The sequence below is a fragment of the Coffea arabica genome, chromosome 6e (genome assembly GCF_036785885.1).
Source record: "Coffea arabica cultivar ET-39 chromosome 6e, Coffea Arabica ET-39 HiFi, whole genome shotgun sequence".
Taxonomy (NCBI): domain Eukaryota; kingdom Viridiplantae; phylum Streptophyta; class Magnoliopsida; order Gentianales; family Rubiaceae; genus Coffea; species Coffea arabica.
Genome location: NC_092321.1, coordinates 42,417,735 through 42,436,611, shown reverse-complemented (window position 1 = coordinate 42,436,611; position 18,877 = coordinate 42,417,735). Strand labels below are relative to the sequence as shown.

Sequence of the window (18,877 nt, the reverse complement as noted above, 5' to 3'; positions counted from 1 at the left end):
AAATGAACCCTATAACTAGCATGAAATGCAAAAATCCTAAAATGGAGGGAAAAGGGGGTCGAGAGGCATGCAAAATGATAAAACTAAAAAAAATGCATGACATGTAGTGAACATGCAAATATGCACTATCGAAAAACAAAGGAAAAATCCTAAGAGTCTAGCGTTGGACTAGCCCATCTATGAATTCCGACTAGCGTTGGACTAGCGGAAACGTACATTCATCCATCACATTCATTCATGGTTATGGAAAGCGAGTAGACATGCCAAACACTCGTAAACACGTAGCACATAACATTTAGCATGCTCGACTAGATGCAAGGCCCTAACAAAGCAAATTAACATGTAACAACTAAGCAGGCAAGACACATAAGGCAATTAAAGCCCTAACTATTACATTTGCTAGCTAGGCACACGTCTTCGATAGGTCTTCATCGAATGCTCCTCCAAGCCCTATCTATTACAAGCCAAGAGGTGTACACATACCCCATAATGAGACTTAAATGAAATTGCTCGCCAAGCCCTATCTATTACAAGCCAAGAGGTGTACACATACCCCATAATGAATAACTTAAATAAAAAGCAAAAGTAAATGAAATAAGTGCAAGGAATTAAGGAAAGGCAAGGAAAGCGAAATAGACATGCATATTCACATAACACGTAGGAGCACGTAGGGTCAAATGAAGTGCAAATGAGGGATAGAGTGTACCTCCCTTGAAATGGAAATCGAGTAAATGAGATATTAGCTTCAAAACAATAAAAAGGTCAAGGTACCAATTTATTTGACAAATAATCACGAAGGATAAAAAAATAAGCATGAATTTGAATCAATTAAATCATGTCAAACAACCCACATTTAAGAAGTCAAGAGAAGAGAGGACCTGATTGTAAAGATTGTCAAAATTTTGAGGTCAAAATTAAAGAAAAATAAAGTTCAGGGACCTATTTGCAATTAAAGTAAGGACCCAATTGAATGAAATTGAAAATGTCTAGGGCCACAGTATAGTTAAAAAGAAATCCAGGGACTGGTTTGCAAATCCAGTTATCAGATTGCTTAAAACAGGCCATTGTCACCTTTCTTGGGCCAAAATCACTTGGCCCAATCGGGAGTCCAAGGAAAAACAAGTGGGCTAGTATATTATTTTGACCCCAAGAATAATCCAACAGGACCGATGGGCTTTAACCCTTCAGCCCAACGGAAGTCCGAAACAAAAAATAAATGGGCCAGCCTATTATTTATCAAGTAAAACCCAACCAAATTAATCAACAACCCAATCCTAAAACCCAACCAAAAGCTTTGAATTTTAACCCTCTTAGGCCCAACAAGAAACCCAACAAAATAATCTAAACCAAATCCCTTAAACCCAAGTCAAAAGAACCTTTCAACCCAAATCACACATTTCACTAAAACCCAACATGATAAAATCAAATAAAATTATTAAACCACAATCATAACCTACAAACAAGAATTAATCTAGTTAAGAGACTACTCATGCATATTAGAAGATGATTGAAATCTAAAAGGGAGAAACAAATTTACTTTTTTCCAATTTTTCGGGTCATATCAAAATAAGGGGGGGACTTGAGAGGCTCAAACAAAACAAAAGTAGGGACCTAATTGAGGGATTAATCAAATCAGCCGGGCTGTGATAAGATTGCTCATGGTTCAGGGGCCGAAATTAAAGAAAAAATAACGTCCAGGGGTCAATTTATGATTAAATCATGACTTAAGTGAACAAGATCTGGAAGTTATGTGGGCTTGCATGTGATTTCATCAAAGGTCAGAGGTCAATTTGAAATCAATTCATGACCTACTTGCAAGAAAAAGCAAATCATTCAGGCCATTATAAAAATACTCAAAAGTTAGGGGACTGGAACTGCAAAATCAAATGATTAATCATCTTCTCCGAACAATCAAAACGTTAGCTTCCAATTCAGCTTTCTTTTACAGACAAAAACAGCAACAAATTTCAACTAGTGCTCATTTCCAAAAGAGAAATACAACTAGCACAAGTCCATACAAAGAAACTCGATCATTCCCAATTCTAAATGGAACTCCAGTTCCTACGAGGGAAAGGCTAACAAACAGAACAGAAATGAAAACAAGAGAGAAGCGTCTGAACATGAACATCTCTTTGCCGCATCTCACACACAGACACGCACAAGATTCATTAATTTTTGCCGCTTTGACTCAACGTTTTCTATCAGGCATTTCTTCAAACAGGTTAAGGGCATTAGAAAATTCACCGAATCCTCTTTCAGTTGAAGTTACAATCAGCCCAAAAATTCTTCGGAAAACAAGCATTTCAGTCCAATTTTCATATACGGCATGCACATTCAAAAATTGAGGTCAATTAACAACAAATTGCACTAACGGGAACCACGGCAATCCCCCTTCAAAAAAAACTTGACAAGAACTGAAATTTAAAGAGAGGAAAAGAAAAAACTTACCGTGCTCTTGCTTCGTGAAATTACTTTCAGGTGGCGGTGATGGATTCGGGTGCTGACTGGAAGATTCGACTCCTTTGCCCAAGCTCCTCTTCTTTTCCCTTTCCTTCCTTATTGCCCGAAATTCCTTCTCCAAGTTCCAGATTTCAGCCGCAGCTCCCTTCTCGGTTTTCTCTCTCCCTCTCTCGGTTGGTCTTGAAGTGAGGCTGGAAGATAAGCTAAGTCCTCACCTCTCTCTCTCTCGTCGTTATTTCCAAAGAAGCTGATCACTTCACAGCTCCCGGCATAGGAACAATTGAAAATAAAAATGTTATGGTCAGTGATAATGATTGTAGTGAACTGGCAATGATATAGCGTAGTGGGATGTATATATTGAGGTATTGGGAGTGGAGTGGAGTGGAGTGGAGTCGGCAATAACAATGGAAGGTGCTAGGTTGAGAAGTGGAAAATGGAACCGGCAGAAATAGAATTGTGATTTTTTGATTTTTTGATTTTTTTTTAAATTTTTTTTTGATTTATTGAATAGAAACTAAATCTAAATAAACTAGAATCCACAAAGCACAATTTTCCATTTTTCATCAATTTCCTCTTTTCTTTTCTTTTCTTTTTTCACAAATTTTACGTTAAAACTTAAAACTAAAACTAAAACTAAAACGTGAACAAAATTAATATGACAAATAATTAGCAAATAAAAGACAAATAAAAAGGTAACAACTAAAATGCAGACAATCTAAAACAAAATCATGAATTAGATGCAACATACAAATTATTTAAAAATTTGGTGTCTACAGTTTGCCCCTCTTTGTTTGAGTTTTGAAAAAACTTGAGACAAAGAAGTAGACACCAAATACTTACCTGTGTTATTCGGCTGCAGAATGATTTGAACGGACAGGACTTTTAAAAAAACGGGACTGACCCGAACAGGAATTTAAAACGGGACTGATCCGAACAGGAATTTAAAACGGGACTGACCCGAACAGGAATTTAAAACGGGACTGACCCGAACAGGAATTTAAAACGGGACTGGCCCGAACAGGAATTTTAAAACGGGACTGACCCGAACAGGGATTTAAAACGGGACTGACCCGAACAAGGAATTTAAAACGGGACTGACCCGAACAGGAATTTAAAACGGGACTGACCCGAACAGGAATTTAAAACGGGACTAGCCCGAACAGGAATTTTAAAACGGGACTGACCCGAACAGGGATTTAAAACGGGACTGGCCCGAACAGGAATTTTAAAACGGGACTGGCCCGAACAGGGATTTAAAACGGGACTGGCCCGAACAGGAATTTTAAAACGGGACTGGCCCGAACAGGGATTTAAAACGGGACTGGCCCGAACAGGAATTTAAAACGGGACTGGCCCGAACAGGGATTTAAAACGGGACTGGCCCGAACAGGGATTTAAAAGGGGACTTCACTGGGGAAGTTTAAACAATGAATTGAGTTTTTTTTTTTTTTTTTTTTTTTACCTGAGAATATTTCAACTTTTGTACCAAGAGGGAAATTTGGATTTCTGTGACTGAAACGATAGCTGATGCTGTTTCTTATGATCGAGTCTTGCAAATAACATCGATCCTTGTTTACTGGGAAGCTTTTGTCTGACATCGGTTTAGGTGCCAAAAAGAGAGTGGCTGCTTTTGTTTGTAAATGCAACATTCCTGCAAAAAAAAAAAAAAAAGAAATAATGGGCTTGCCACCATTATTTGATCCGGTTTGCCTTGAGAGTCGTGTAAACATGAGTCTTGTGATGCTTTTATTTCGGCTCGGCGGCGTCTGCCTTAAACCTTTCAATTTCTGAGACTGATAAAATGCAGATTTACCACGTCACCCAATCCAGGTGGTAGCTTTGTTGTATGTTACTCCCTGTAACTGATGATTGAATCCCCTATTTTTGCACAAACCTCAGGGTTTATCATTCATTTGAATTTAATGGTGAAAGAATGATGCATGAAAATTAGTATATGCAAGATGATTTCCTATGTTAGGCAAAGATGAGCATGCAAAAGAATGTAGACAATCATAAGCATTCACACACAAATAATTTGAGAATAACCAAGAGGTTTATAAAGATACATTTTGCAAAAGAATATTTGTAAAGAACAAATACAAATTTAACCAACGAATATCATATTCAAAACTTTGGATATTTTCTCTTCGGAATCCGATATTGGCAGAAGTATCACAAATATGAGGAAAACCCCAAATGAACCAGGTCACCGGCTGTTCCTTCTTGAGCTTGTCTGTTGAGAAAACCTACCTTGGCGCCCTTTCGGGTTTTCACCAAGGTTGCCCCCACCCTTTTTGTTGTTTTTTTTTTTCTTTCTTTTTTCTTTCGAGGCGCCCTTTCGGGTTTTCACCTAGAGAACCATGAAATATCTCGACCATTATCGACTCAGAAATATGAATTGAAGATTTCTGGCATCAGTAGAATGCATTTCCCTTGTGAGATTAGGCGAAAGCATTATAGACATCACCTGCCAGTTGATTAACAAATTTCCTAATAGAAATGCAGCAAGTGATGAAAACCAGGACTTTGGGCTTTTGTAATGAGGTCCGGTGGGGTGTTTTTCAAGAAAGGTTAAGGCTTGAAAGCAGATTTGATACGAGGGGTGAAATAACTTGAGATTGCACCCTTTTGAAAACAACTCCGAAACTGAGGAAAATTTGCCCCAGTTTGATCAGATTTTCTCTCTTTGCATTTTTCATTGTATTTTCCTCACTTTTTGCATTTTTCTTTGAAAACTAAATTTGCCCCAGTATAGGGTTTTCTTCTTTTTTTTTTTTTTTTTTCGAAACAAATTTACCCCAGTGTGGGGTTTGCAATTCTCAAGGGTTATCAAATGAAATTTGTCAATTCTGATGGCTCAAAGGGGACAAGTAGAGATAAAATGTTTTTAGTGTAAAAGAAGATGGCCTGACTTGCATTTCGCCATTTGCATGAATTTCTAAAGAAAATTTGCATGATCAAATGAAAAACTTTTTGCACATATCTGAGTTGATGGGTTGAGGGAAAACCCGTCCATCCATTTCCGCCAAAATAAGAGCTCCGCCAGGTAATACCTTTTGGATAATGAACGGCCCTTGCCAATTTGGAGCGAACTTGCCTTTAGCTTCATCTTGCATTGACAAAATTCGCTTCAGTACCTTATCACCTTCTTCAAATGCCCGCCGATGGACTTTTTTGTTGTAAGCTCGGGCCACACGTTTTTGATAGCATTGCCCATGACAGATAGCATTGAATCGCTTCTCATCTATCAAAGTCAATTGCTCATGGCGCTGCTTGATCCAATCGGCCTCCTCCAATTTAGCTTCCATAAGGATTCGTAGCGACGGAATTTCAACCTCAGCTGGTAATACAGCTTCCATCCCATACATAAGTGAATATGGCGTTGCCCCAGTCGATGTCCGAATAGAAGTCCGGTACGCCATCAATGCATAAGGCAACTTTTCATGCCAATCGCGATGCTTTTCTGTCATTTTGCGGATAATTTTCTTCAGATTCTTATTTGCGGCTTCTACAGCTCCATTCATCTGAGGCCTATAAATGGCAGAATTGCGGTGTTTGATTTTGAACTGCTCACATAGTCCATCTACCATGTCATTGTTCAGATTCTTGGCATTGTCCGTGATAAGCGTTTCGGGTACTCCAAAGCGACAGATGATGTGATCTCTCAGGAAATTGGCCACTACCTTCTTCGTGACATGTTTGAATGACTCTGCTTCAACCCATTTGGTAAAGTACTCGATCGCCACCAATATAAATCGATGTCCATTTGAAGCGGGAGGATCGATTGTACCAATCACGTCCATACCCCACATTGAACAGGGCCATGGGGCGGTCATGCTATGCAGTTCAGTGGGTGGAGCGCGTATAATGTCACCGTGCATTTGGCATTTTATACATCCCCGGACAAAATCTATACAATCATGCTCCATAGTAAGCCAGAAGTATCCGGTTCTCATGATTTTCTTCGCTAGCAAATGGCCATTCATGTGAGGTCCACAAACGCCACTATGCACTTCTTTCATCATATATTGAGCTTCATCCTCATCAATGCACCTTAAAAGGTTCAAATCTGAGGTTCTTTTGTATAACACTTCTCCATTTAAGAAAAATTTTGAAGCCATTCTACGCAGAAAATTCTTGTCCTTTGTCTTAGCATGCAGAGGGTAAGATCCTGTTTTGAGAAACTCCTTAAGATCATTATACCACGGAACATTGTCGGAGGACTTGTCTACAACCCAACAGTGGACAGGTTTGTCTTGAAGTTGAATCGGAATTGGCTCGATCCTCAATTCATCAGGATATTGGATCATAGAATCTAAAGTGGCCAAAGCATCGGCAAATGCGTTTCGGGCACGTGGAAGATGTCTGAACTCCAAATTTCGAAATTGCTTGGCCAGAGTAAGCAGATTGCAATGGTAGGGCAGAATTTTTGAATCTTTGGTTATCCACTGTTTCAAGGTTTGATGTACAAGCAAATCTGAATCGCTGAAAGCTATCAACTCTTTGATTTCCATTTCCAAAGCCATTTTGAGACCAAAAATGCAAGCTTCATATTCAGCCATGTTGTTTGTGCAGGCAAATTGCAATTTGGCAGCGGCAGAGTAATGTTTCCCTTCGGGTGAAACCAGAACAGTTCCAATTCCAACTCCGAGGGAATTCGAAGCTCCATCGAAGAAAAGCCTCCATTCAGGGCTTTGTTCACTCATATCATCTGTAGCGCCTACGAATAAAACTTTCTCATCAGGGAAATAAGTATGAAGTGGCTGATAATCATCATCCCTTGGATTTTCCGCCAGATGATCAGCTATAGCTTGCCCCTTGACCGCCTTTTGTGAAGTGAAAATAATGTCGAACTCTGATAGAATTATCTGCCATTTGGCCAGGCGTCCGGTTAACATCGGCTTCTCCAAAAGAAACTTCAGAGGATCAGATCGGGAAATAAGATAAGTGGTATGGCTCAACAAGTAGTGTCTCAACTTTTGAGCCGCCCAGGCCAATGCACAACAGCTTTTCTCAATGAATGAATAATTAGCTTCGTACTGTGTGAACTTCTTACTTAGATAGTAAATGGCTTGTTCTTTCCTCCCAGAGTCATCGTGCTGACCTAGAACACACCCTACTGCTCCATCGAGTACAGATAAATACATAATCAAAGGTCGGCCCAGTTTGGGTGGCACTAAAACTGGTGGATGCAACAAATAATCTTTAATCTTGTCGAAAGCCTGTTGGCACTCCTCATTCCAATACAACGGCACATTCTTTCTCAATAATTTGAACAACGGCTCGCATGTGGCAGTTAGTTGGCCGATGAACCTCCCAATGAAATTGATCTTCCCTAAGAAGCTTTTCACGTCCTTCTGAGTTTTCGGCACTGGCATATCTCGAATTGCTTTGATTTTCGCCGGATCTATTTCTATGCCCTTCTTGCTAACAATGAATCCCAACAGCTTACCCGCAGGTGCTCCAAAGGCGCATTTCGCAGGATTTAACTTCAAATTGTACTTCCGCAATCTTTCGAATAACTTCTTCAAATCAACCAAATGGTCCTCTGCCCTCTTAGACTTGATTATGATGTCATCCACGTAGACCTCCATCTCCCGGTGGATCATATCATGAAATAAGGTTGTCATGGTCCTCTGATACGTTGCTCCAGCATTCTTTAAACCGAAAGGCATGACTCGGTAGCAAAAGGTACCCCAAGGGGTAATGAAAGCAGTTTTCTCCCTATCCTCTTCTGCCATCAAAATTTGGTGGTAGCCAGCAAAACAATCGCAAAAGGATTCAATCTCATGTCCGGCAGTATTGTCTAAGAGAATGTGAATGTTTGGTAGAGGGAAATCATCTTTAGGACTGGCTTTATTAAGGTCTCTATAATCAACGCAAACTCGCACCTCTCCATTCTTTTTTGGAACAGGGACTGGATTTGAAAGCCAAATTGGGTAATGGGAAACAATGATAATGTTGGTTTTGAGTTGTTTTTCAATTTGCTCTTTTATTTTGAGGCTCATATCGGGTTTGAACTTTCTGGGTTTTTGCTTTACGGGTGGAAAAGAAGGGTCTGTGGGTAACCTATGCACTACCACGTCAGTTGAAATGCCAGTCATATCATCATAGGACCATGCAAAGACATCTTGGAACATAGTCAAAAATTCAAGCATCTCCTTTTTCTGCCTCTCATTCAAATGAATACTAATTTGCACCTCCTTAACTTCATCCTCAGTGCCAATGTTAACCTTTTCTGTTTCTTCCAGGTTCGGTTTTGGTTTTTCCTCATATTGTTCAAGGTCCTTTGCAAAAGAATCGAATACCTCCTCATTATCACTCTCGCTTTGGAGTTCGGATTCACAGACCTCCAAGTCATGAGTGATATAGAGATTGCCGTTATTGAATTCCAGAATTGTGATATCCAAAGGGTCAAATAATTTTATTTTTGGCCATCTGAAAGAATTAACGAATGTGGGATAATAAGCAAATAAGCATACAACAAACAAATGGTCAAGCAATACAACGAAGATATAAACAAATGAATAAACAAAACAACATGACAAGAACAACTTGTACATTTTCATAAAACCTTTGATTGAAAGCAAATGGAAATGAAAACTTAACAATATTTACATGCGAAAATGTTAGTCAAAAAGTAAAATTGTTTTCATTGGCTATTTACAGATGCAACTTTTCATGAATTCACATGAATGATAAACCCCTTTCAGTTTACCGAAACTCCTTCCGAACGGGCAGGAACTCGGCTGTCCAATTGGGAATTGATCCTTCGGGGATGTCAGGAAATTCAGCTTCGCCTGGAACACTATCTTCAAATGTTGCCCCAACGAACAATTGGGCCAAACTAGCTTCAATTTCGTCAACTGGGTTGATTTCTGACATGATCACCTCGGCTGGTCGTGGGAAAGTATAATGCAGGGGTGGAATGTCAAGAGCCCTTTGCCTTCCTTCTTTCTCCGCTTTCTTGCGCTCCTTCATTTCTCTGATATCCTTAGCAGTCGGTCCGAAACCCAAACCAAACGAATCATTTTTCTCCACAATCTCCACTGGCTTTAAAATTCCTTGCAGATCTCGTCCCAGCCCTTTGTCAAATTCATAGCCTCCACGGATCATCTCCTTAGCCATCATGACACTGGCCCTTGATAGAGCTTGCTCCTCTTTTGTTATCCAACTGACGGAGACAATATCAGATGTGCTATGAGGGGTCACTGTGGAGCTTCGGCTACCCTCTTCTTTGGACTCGGAATCGATGATTACAAGGCAATCCTCTTCGGCAAATATAGTTATCAGCTTGTCATTTACTACAAATTTCAACAACTGATGTAATGAAGAAGGCACCGCCCCAGACTTGTGAATCCATGGCTTGCCAAGCAAAACGTTGTAAACACTAGGAAAGTGCATGACTTGGCAGGTTATTTGAAACTGGGCGGGTCCCATTTCAACTACTAAATCCACTTCTCCTATTGGCTCTCTTTGTGCTCCATCAAAACCTCGAACTATGGTCCCTGAAGGCCTCAGCTTGATGTCTTGCAATCCCAGCTTTTCCAAGGTGCTCCAAGGACAGATATTAAGCGCGGATCCATTATCAATCAAAACCTTCGGCAGCTTTTTCCCATTGCACCTAACAACTATGTACAGGGCCTTGTTATGTCCAATGCCTTCCGCCGGCAATTCATCGTCAGAAAAAGTAATTTGCTTTGTGAATAACACACTCCCAACCACGTGCGAAAAATTATCAACAGAAATGTCCCTAGGGATTTGAGCTTTAGTCAATACCTCGATCAACGCATCCCTATGCACATCTGAAGAAAAAAGTAAATCCAACATGGATATCTGGGCAGGTGACTTGCTTAGCTTCTCAATCACATTGTATTCACTTCTCTGGAGCCTTTTAAGAAAATCCAAGGCTTCCTTCTCAGTGATTGTTGGTTTGGCGGGTGGCTCGGAATTATTTGCTTGAATCGGAATGGTAGCTTCAAATGGACTTACGATTTTCCCTGATCTGGTGACCGCTGACACTTCTTCCTTCGCGATTGACTTTTCCCCAATCTGTACAGTAGGTTCATTGTAATTCCATGGCACTTGTTGCAGACTCAGAACAGGCTCCTGCTTCGGGAATTCGATGATTACTGGCTCCAAAGCCTCACTCTCCGCTGGCGTGAGATCCAAAACAAAGGGCTTTTCGTCCTCTTCAAATGGCAATTCTATGACAAAGGGTTGGTCTGTGACCCCAAACACTTCAGCTTCCCTTGTCAATTCTTTGACCGGTTCCACATACTCCGTATCATCCAGAATAATCCCAATGATATTGGCATGTTCCGGTAAAGGGTTCCTATTTACGTTCGGCCCTTGCGCCTCCCTTTTCCGGATTACAATCTCCCCGGCTTCAACCATATCTTGGATTTTATGCTTAAGCGCCTTGCAATCAAAGGTGGCATGTCCGGGGGCCCCAGAATGATAAGCACAGACAGCTTGTGGATTATACCACGCGGGCATGCCATATGGGTAGGTAGGAGGGGGTACTGTACTAATTTTCCCGGCGGCCTTCAACTGGTCATACAATTGGTCCAGAGGCCTGCCTAAATTGGTGAATGTACGGCTAGGTGGTCGGTTGTAAGGTTCAGGAGGTTGAGGATGGTTGTAAACAGGTCTATTTGGTGGAGGAAATCTTAGGTTATATGGAGGGCGAGGTCGGTTTTGAGGTGGATTTGGTTGGGAAATTTGAAAAGGGGCTGAAAGTGGGTTAGGATAACTTGGGCGAGGTCGAGGGTGGTGGATGTTGGTGGTATATACAGGATGCGGGTTTGAGTAGTAAGGGTAATGTGGTTGGTAGGTTGGATTGTGTTGGTATCGGGGTCGGGGTGAAGGGTTTTGGTTCCAAATAAAGGTTGCATCCCCCTCCTTCTTTTTGAACGGCGGCTTTTTCACATTGCTTCCTTGACCTTGTAAAGCATCCAACTGGGATTTGAGAGCAGAGACGTTGACAATTTTCCCGGCTCTTACAAAGTCATCAAACTCTTCCAATTTATTCACAATGGCAGCAAATGAACAACCAGTCATACGGAAAATTTCTTCGAAATATGGAGGATCATGCGCCTTTATGAATGTGCGAATAATTTCATCCTCGGTCATCGGAGGCTCCACTTTCGCAGCTATCTTTCTCCATCTCTTGGCATATGTCTTATGATCTTCAGATGGTCGCCTCTTCGTTCCTTCCAAAGTAGTTCGGGTTGGTGCCAGCTCACAGTTATACTCATATTGTCTGATGAAGGCATTGGACAGATCGAGCCAGGTCTTCACTTCCTCTGGCTTTAGGTTGGAATACCAATCGAGAGCATCCCCTTCTAAGCTTTCTGGAAATAATCTCAACGGCAAATTCTCGTCATCCACTGGCTTGCCCAACTTGTTAGCAAACAAACGCAGGTGCGTCTTAGGGTTACCCGTTCCATCATATTTGTTGAACTTAGGGGTCTTGAACCCCACCGGTAGTTGTACGTTCGGAAATAGGCACAAATCATCATAATCCAACACCCCTTGTTTGCTTAAACCTTGGCTTTTCCGAATAAATTCATCAAAACGATCCAAGCGTTTAAGTAACTTCATATCAATCTGGGCAGACGACTCTCCCATTTCTGGCTTATTTTGAAAAGTGTGCTCCGGCACCACGGGCTCCGCGGCAGTCTGATAAAAAACTGGTGGGTTCAAATGCAGGGTCGGATTGTCTTGAGGCTGAAATCCTTGACCATAAGGAGGGTAGAAAGGAGGATTTTGAGTAAAAGCATATTGCGGGTTTACAGTTCCCTCAAACGTAGTTTGAAATGGAGGAATAACAAATGGTTCGGATTGTGTTTGTGTGGCGGGTACAGGTTCAGGTTGCACTCCGCTACTAACGAGCTCATCAATCAACTTCTTCTGAGCGGCCATTTCCGATGCCATTTCCCCAAATTTTGTGAGTAACTCTGTCAACTGAACCCCAGGACTTGCAGCTTCCGGCTGGGTAGTTGCGACGGCCTTATCAGATGATTCTGGTTGAGTACTCATGTCTACACGATTCCTTTGGGCTTTACTTCGGGATCGCGTAATAATGGGGCTTTTCCGAAAAGCTATTTTGAAATTTACCGGAGAATGCAAAAGACTTCTTTAGATAAATCAATGATTACTGAATTTCTGCAATTTATTCAAAAAAAGAGAAAAAAGAAAAAGACATGAGTTAGTAATTATTCAAACAATTCGGATGCATGTCTTATTTGGGGGGCCCTTTTTGTGCCAAGGGTAGGCCTAGCATGATGCAACACCTTCGAAATGGGACCCGTAATACAAACCTGTTTTTGACAATAATCCAAAATAAGAGCAAAAGAAAAGTCATTTTCATTGATAAACTTGCCAATATTTACATCATGTCACGAAGACGATTCCGTACAAGATTACCAAAACTTCTGAACCTATCTAATACAGAGTCCTTTGTTTCCCTAGCATATGAAATTCTAACACATTCAGTTTGGTCATATAATTCTGCACATTTCCTTTTCAGCTCTTGACGCTTCCCTTGTTCATTTTCATACAATTGCTTGTTTTGCTCGGCCATCCCTTTGTATGCTTCGGCAGACTTACTTAACTGCAGAATTTCCCTATCTTTTGCTTCGACAATGGCCTTTAACCTTTTCACCTCCTCAGCTGGCTCATCTTGAATTTCTTGCGCAGCGGATCCTCCTACCCAGTCTTCGTATTGTGAAGTCGTCAAACCCTTCTGCTTGAGCTCCGGGATGTATCTAAAACTCACGTCATCGGATAGCGTCACCCAGGCGTCAATAATCCGATCTTTCATAGGGATTTGATTTGGACACATTCCCCAGTTAAAAATAATGGTGACTTCGCTCATGTCAATTACGGGTGGTATTTCTTGGACACGCCCTAATTGTCTGAGAAACCTTTTTGGGGCGTACGCGGTAATCCCTTGAGTACCCAGTAGGAGAATGAATTCGGATGCCTGAGTGCGAAGAACGGGTTTAGTACAATCGGTCCAATCCAACACCCATCTAATATTTTGATCGGTCACGTTCTTCAAGAAATCCACAAACTCAGATGCATTACACGGCAGATTGTCTCTGTTAATTCTCTTGTGATGCGTGGTTATCCAGTTGTATGCGGACATTGGTAGACTCGATGAAATAGCCGATCGTCTCATGAAATGCTCCATTCCCCATATATGTAAGATCAAATTTGAACCACAAAAGAACTTTTTCCCTTTCTGACAGGTAGTGCAGGCTATGAAGATGTCGGCCAAAATGGTAGGAATAATGGAACACGGCCTATCATTAATTCCGAGAAACAAGTCATACAGGATTCTAGTGAGCTTGAAGGCTATCTTTTTGTCTTTCCTAGGAAAAAAGTAGGTTCCCGTCATGACTAAACCGTATACCCAGACTCTCTTTCGATCCCACGTTTCCTTGGAAGTAAACGAGAAATCCCCTTGATGCCTCTCAAAACCATCTCTTAGCGCAAATCGATCAAATAAGAACTTCGCCTCTATATTTTGGTCTGCCCCTTGTAGTACTGATTCCTTTAACCCAGTGAAACGGCAAAATTCAGCTTTGTTAGATACTAGCGGCAATACCACGGCAGTTCCTTGAATCGGCAAATTGAGAAATCCAGCGATTTCCTCAATTGTTATGGTCATCTCCCTTTTTCCAAGTCTAAAAGCAGAACAAATGGGGTCCCATAGATGCACCAAAGCTTCTACCAAATATCCATCGGACTTAATGTCCTTGAAATCCCCGATGTGTCCTAATCGATCGGCTATTTGGTTAACCTCATTGGGTGAGAGTAACGTGGGCCATCTTTGTACCTCCGGCGGCACTACTAACATCTGTTGCACTCGGCGAGGGCTCTCCATCTAGAAACCAAAACCGGAGTTAAATACCTTACCTACAGGTCCCATTTCTCTGGTTAACAGGAATTTAAACGTGCAAATCCCAAAAATTGAGTTAAATACCCATGGGATTTAGGTTGGCTTGTCCCTAATGCGGGATTCCCTAAGTGGCATTCCCTTTCTAAGGCTTATGCATGATGCCATTTTTATCAAAGCAGGGAAAAATGCGATTTGAAATGAGACGTGACCTAAGGAGCCCTTTGTTTGCCAGGGTAAGCCTAAAATGGTATGACATTAATTTATGAACAAAATATACCGAAATTTCTAAACGTGCAATAGCCTATCTATAAGGGTAGGTCCTAAAAGAGGATCATGCCAGACCTCTTATTTGCTAATGTTTGTGAATGCAATGGGGGCACAAAACCAAGAAAAGTTAGCTCAGTCCGATAAATACACATAACACATTGTAACAACGAAATCAACACAAGGGAATAAAGCAATAAAAAGAAGAAAGGGGTTGGACCCCTCCCCTCGTGAATAGTGTCCCTAATAGGGTAAGGTCGACTCTACCCTAGGCAAGCTAAAATGGATGCATGAGGTTAGGGTTCACTAATGCATCTAGACTCAATAAGTCATAGGTCCCCGAGCCTTCAGACTTGGAAACCAAGGGTCATCACTCCCAAGGTTCCTTGTCGGTGGCTCGAGCGATTCCCCAGACGTTGCTACGCACACGTCGTGTTACGGCTACCCGTCTGGGCAAATCTAAAAAAAATCCTCAACCTTCGACTAAAAACTAATAGGTTATCAACCTAAAGTTTAAAGCGGAAGATCGAGTGACCCCTCGGATCATGCTACGCACACGTCGTGATACGATCACATGTCCAAGTGGGTCGCCTAAAATCCTAATAGGGTGGAGTGGCGTGACAAGCCACTAAAAGGAAAATAAATGAAGGGTAAAAATAATTAAAGCGTATGCGCGTATGCTAGTGCTCGTTTGGAGGGGAGGGATCAAGAACCAACGCGAGGCTCTAAGGTGACACACCCCCCCAAATGCAATGCGAGCGCGAGGTAAGCAAGTAAACATACATTCAATCAACCAATCATACATTCGTGAGTGAGGGAGTAGTTGGATACGCGTGAAATGCAAAAATCCTAATAAAAGGAAAAATGCAATCCTAAACACCCAAATGTGATATATGAAAAGATTAAAAGAAGAAAAAGATTGATTAAATCAAAATTGCTCAGACTCTCGAATGTCCCCAGTGGAGTCGCCAACTGTCGCGCCCCATTTTTTGATAAAATAAATAAATGGTTTAAAAATGTATTTTTTGATTCAATTTGTGATTTGGAAAATGAATTGTGATTTAAAAGAAAAATGGGTCTAAATGGGGGTTTGAGAATGCGACGATTTGACCCAAAATTATAGTTTAAAAAGGGTTTTTTGAAATAAAAAATCGGAGTCGCCACTTGGTAATGAGTTAAGGTGTACCAAGTCACCTAAAAATGAATTTTTAAAGAAAAATAGGAAAAAGTAGTAAGAAACCCCTTTTAAACGACTCCTAGTCCACGTAAACCAACGAAAAAGGTTCGGGAGTCACATTTGACGAAGGGGAAGGCAAGGATAAAATCCAAGGCACCCCTTCGACCTAGCCAAGGCTAGTTGCTTGATTTAATCAAAGATTTTCTTGTTTTAATCAAAGAATTTATTACATTTGGATGTACTACATGAATGCAAACCCTAGACCTAGGGGTATTGGGGGAAATTTCTCTTCAAAGGTTGAGTGGTGCCAATCACATTAATTGTGAAGCCCAATGACGATCCTTTGAAGAAGTCACGAATAATGCGAGTGGGATGCAAATGAATGGAATGCATGTATGTAATGTGAGGACATGAGTTTTGAAAAAGTAATAAAAAAAACAATAAATATGTAAAGGAAAATGTGCACGTGAGTGGGCAAGGTACGGTATGTGAAATGATAATATGAAGTGCATGTGTGCAAGTGATGATAAGAGTGTTCGTGTGCGAGTGAAGAAACATAAAGGTGCACGTGTGCAAAATGGAACAAAAGTGTTCGTGTGCAAGTGAAGGGATAAAAGGTGTATGTGTGCAAATGGAATGAAAAGTGAAAGCGTAATGATAGAGTGGATTTAGAATGCATGAGCCTAGGGAATGCATGCATATTGGGTACGGGGAGACCTAAATCGTGACTCAATTTACCCTTTTATAGAGGGAATACAAGCGTGCTAAGGCTTAGAAAAAGCCACACTCGTCTATATCCCATATTTAAGGGGACTCTCAAGCAAATGAACCCTATAACTAGCATGAAATGCAAAAATCCTAAAATGGAGGGAAAAGGGGGTCGAGAGGCATGCAAAATGATAAAACTAAAAAAAATGCATGACATGTAGTGAACATGCAAATATGCACTATCGAAAAACAAAGGAAAAATCCTAAGAGTCTAGCGTTGGACTAGCCCATCTATGAATTCCGACTAGCGTTGGACTAGCGGAAACGTACATTCATCCATCACATTCATTCATGGTTATGGAAAGCGAGTAGACATGCCAAACACTCGTAAACACGTAGCACATAACATTTAGCATGCTCGACTAGATGCAAGGCCCTAACAAAGCAAATTAACATGTAACAACTAAGCAGGCAAGACACATAAGGCAATTAAAGCCCTAACTATTACATTTGCTAGCTAGGCACACGTCTTCGATAGGTCTTCATCGAATGCTCCTCCAAGCCCTATCTATTACAAGCCAAGAGGTGTACACATACCCCATAATGAGACTTAAATGAAATTGCTCGCCAAGCCCTATCTATTACAAGCCAAGAGGTGTACACATACCCCATAATGAATAACTTAAATAAAAAGCAAAAGTAAATGAAATAAGTGCAAGGAATTAAGGAAAGGCAAGGAAAGCGAAATAGACATGCATATTCACATAACACGTAGGAGCACGTAGGGTCAAATGAAGTGCAAATGAGGGATAGAGTGTACCTCCCTTGAAATGGAAATCGAGTAAATGAGATATTAGCTTCAAAACAATAAAAAGGTCAAGGTACCAATTTATTTGACAAATAATCACGAAGGATAAAAAAATAAGCATGAATTTGAATCAATTAAATCATGTCAAACAACCCACATTTAAGAAGTCAAGAGAAGAGAGGACCTGATTGTAAAGATTGACAAAATTTTGAGGTCAAAATTAAAGAAAAATAAAGTTCAGGGACCTATTTGCAATTAAAGTAAGGACCCAATTGAATGAAATTGAAAATGTCTAGGGCCACAGTATAGTTAAAAAGAAATCCAGGGACTGGTTTGCAAATCCAGTTATCAGATTGCTTAAAACAGGCCATTGTCACCTTTCTTGGGCCAAAATCACTTGGCCCAATCGGGAGTCCAAAGAAAAACAAGTGGGCTAGTATATTATTTTGACCCCAAGAATAATCCAACAGGACCGATGGGCTTTAACCCTTCAGCCCAACGGAAGTCCGAAACAAAAAATAAATGGGCCAGCCTATTATTTATCAAGTAAAACCCAACCAAATTAATCAACAACCCAATCCTAAAACCCAACCAAAAGCTTTGAATTTTAACCCTCTTAGGCCCAACAAGAAACCCAACAAAATAATCTAAACCAAATCCCTTAAACCCAAGTCAAAAGAACCTTTCAACCCAAATCACACATTTCACTAAAACCCAACATGATAAAATCAAATAAAATTATTAAACCACAATCATAACCTACAAACAAGAATTAATCTAGTTAAGAGACTACTCATGCATATTAGAAGATGATTGAAATCTAAAAGGGAGAAACAAATTTACTTTTTTCCAATTTTTCGGGTCATATCAAAATAAGGGGGGGACTTGAGAGGCTCAAACAAAACAAAAGTAGGGACCTAATTGAGGGATTAATCAAATCAGCCGGGCTGTGATAAGATTGCTCATGGTTCAGGGGCCGAAATTAAAGAAAAAATAACGTCCAGGGGTCAATTTATGATTAAATCATGACTTAAGTGAACAAGATCTGGAAGTTATGTGGGCTTGCATGTGATTTCATCAAAGGTCAGAGGTCAATTTGAAATCAATTCATGACCTACTTGCAAGAAAAAGCAAATCATTCAGGCCATTATAAAAATACTCAAAAGTTAGGGGACTGGAACTGCAAAATCAAATGATTAATCATCTTCTCCGAACAATCAAAACGTTAGCTTCCAATTCAGCTTTCTTTTACAGACAAAAACAGCAACAAATTTCAACTAGTGCTCATTTCCAAAAGAGAAATACAACTAGCACAAGTCCATACAAAGAAACTCGATCATTCCCAATTCTAAATGGAACTCCAGTTCCTACGAGGGAAAGGCTAACAAACAGAACAGAAATGAAAACAAGAGAGAAGCGTCTGAACATGAACATCTCTTTGCCGCATCTCACACACAGACACGCACAAGATTCATTAATTTTTGCCGCTTTGACTCAACGTTTTCTATCAGGCATTTCTTCAAACAGGTTAAGGGCATTAGAAAATTCA

The 18,877-nt window shown here is 40.6% G+C and overlaps 1 protein-coding gene across 1 annotated transcript; it reads right to left on the bottom strand.

The window, feature by feature from the left end:
* Positions 1 to 1,446: 1,446 nt before the first annotated feature.
* Positions 1,447 to 10,959, bottom strand: LOC113720451 (uncharacterized). Its single transcript, XM_072056220.1, has 2 exons — positions 9,407 to 10,959; positions 1,447 to 1,453 (listed from the first exon to the last, which is right to left on the bottom strand). The coding sequence occupies exons 1-2, from the start codon at positions 10,957 to 10,959 to the stop codon at positions 1,447 to 1,449; spliced, it is 1,560 nt and encodes a 519-aa protein (XP_071912321.1).
* Positions 10,960 to 18,877: the final 7,918 nt, after the last annotated feature.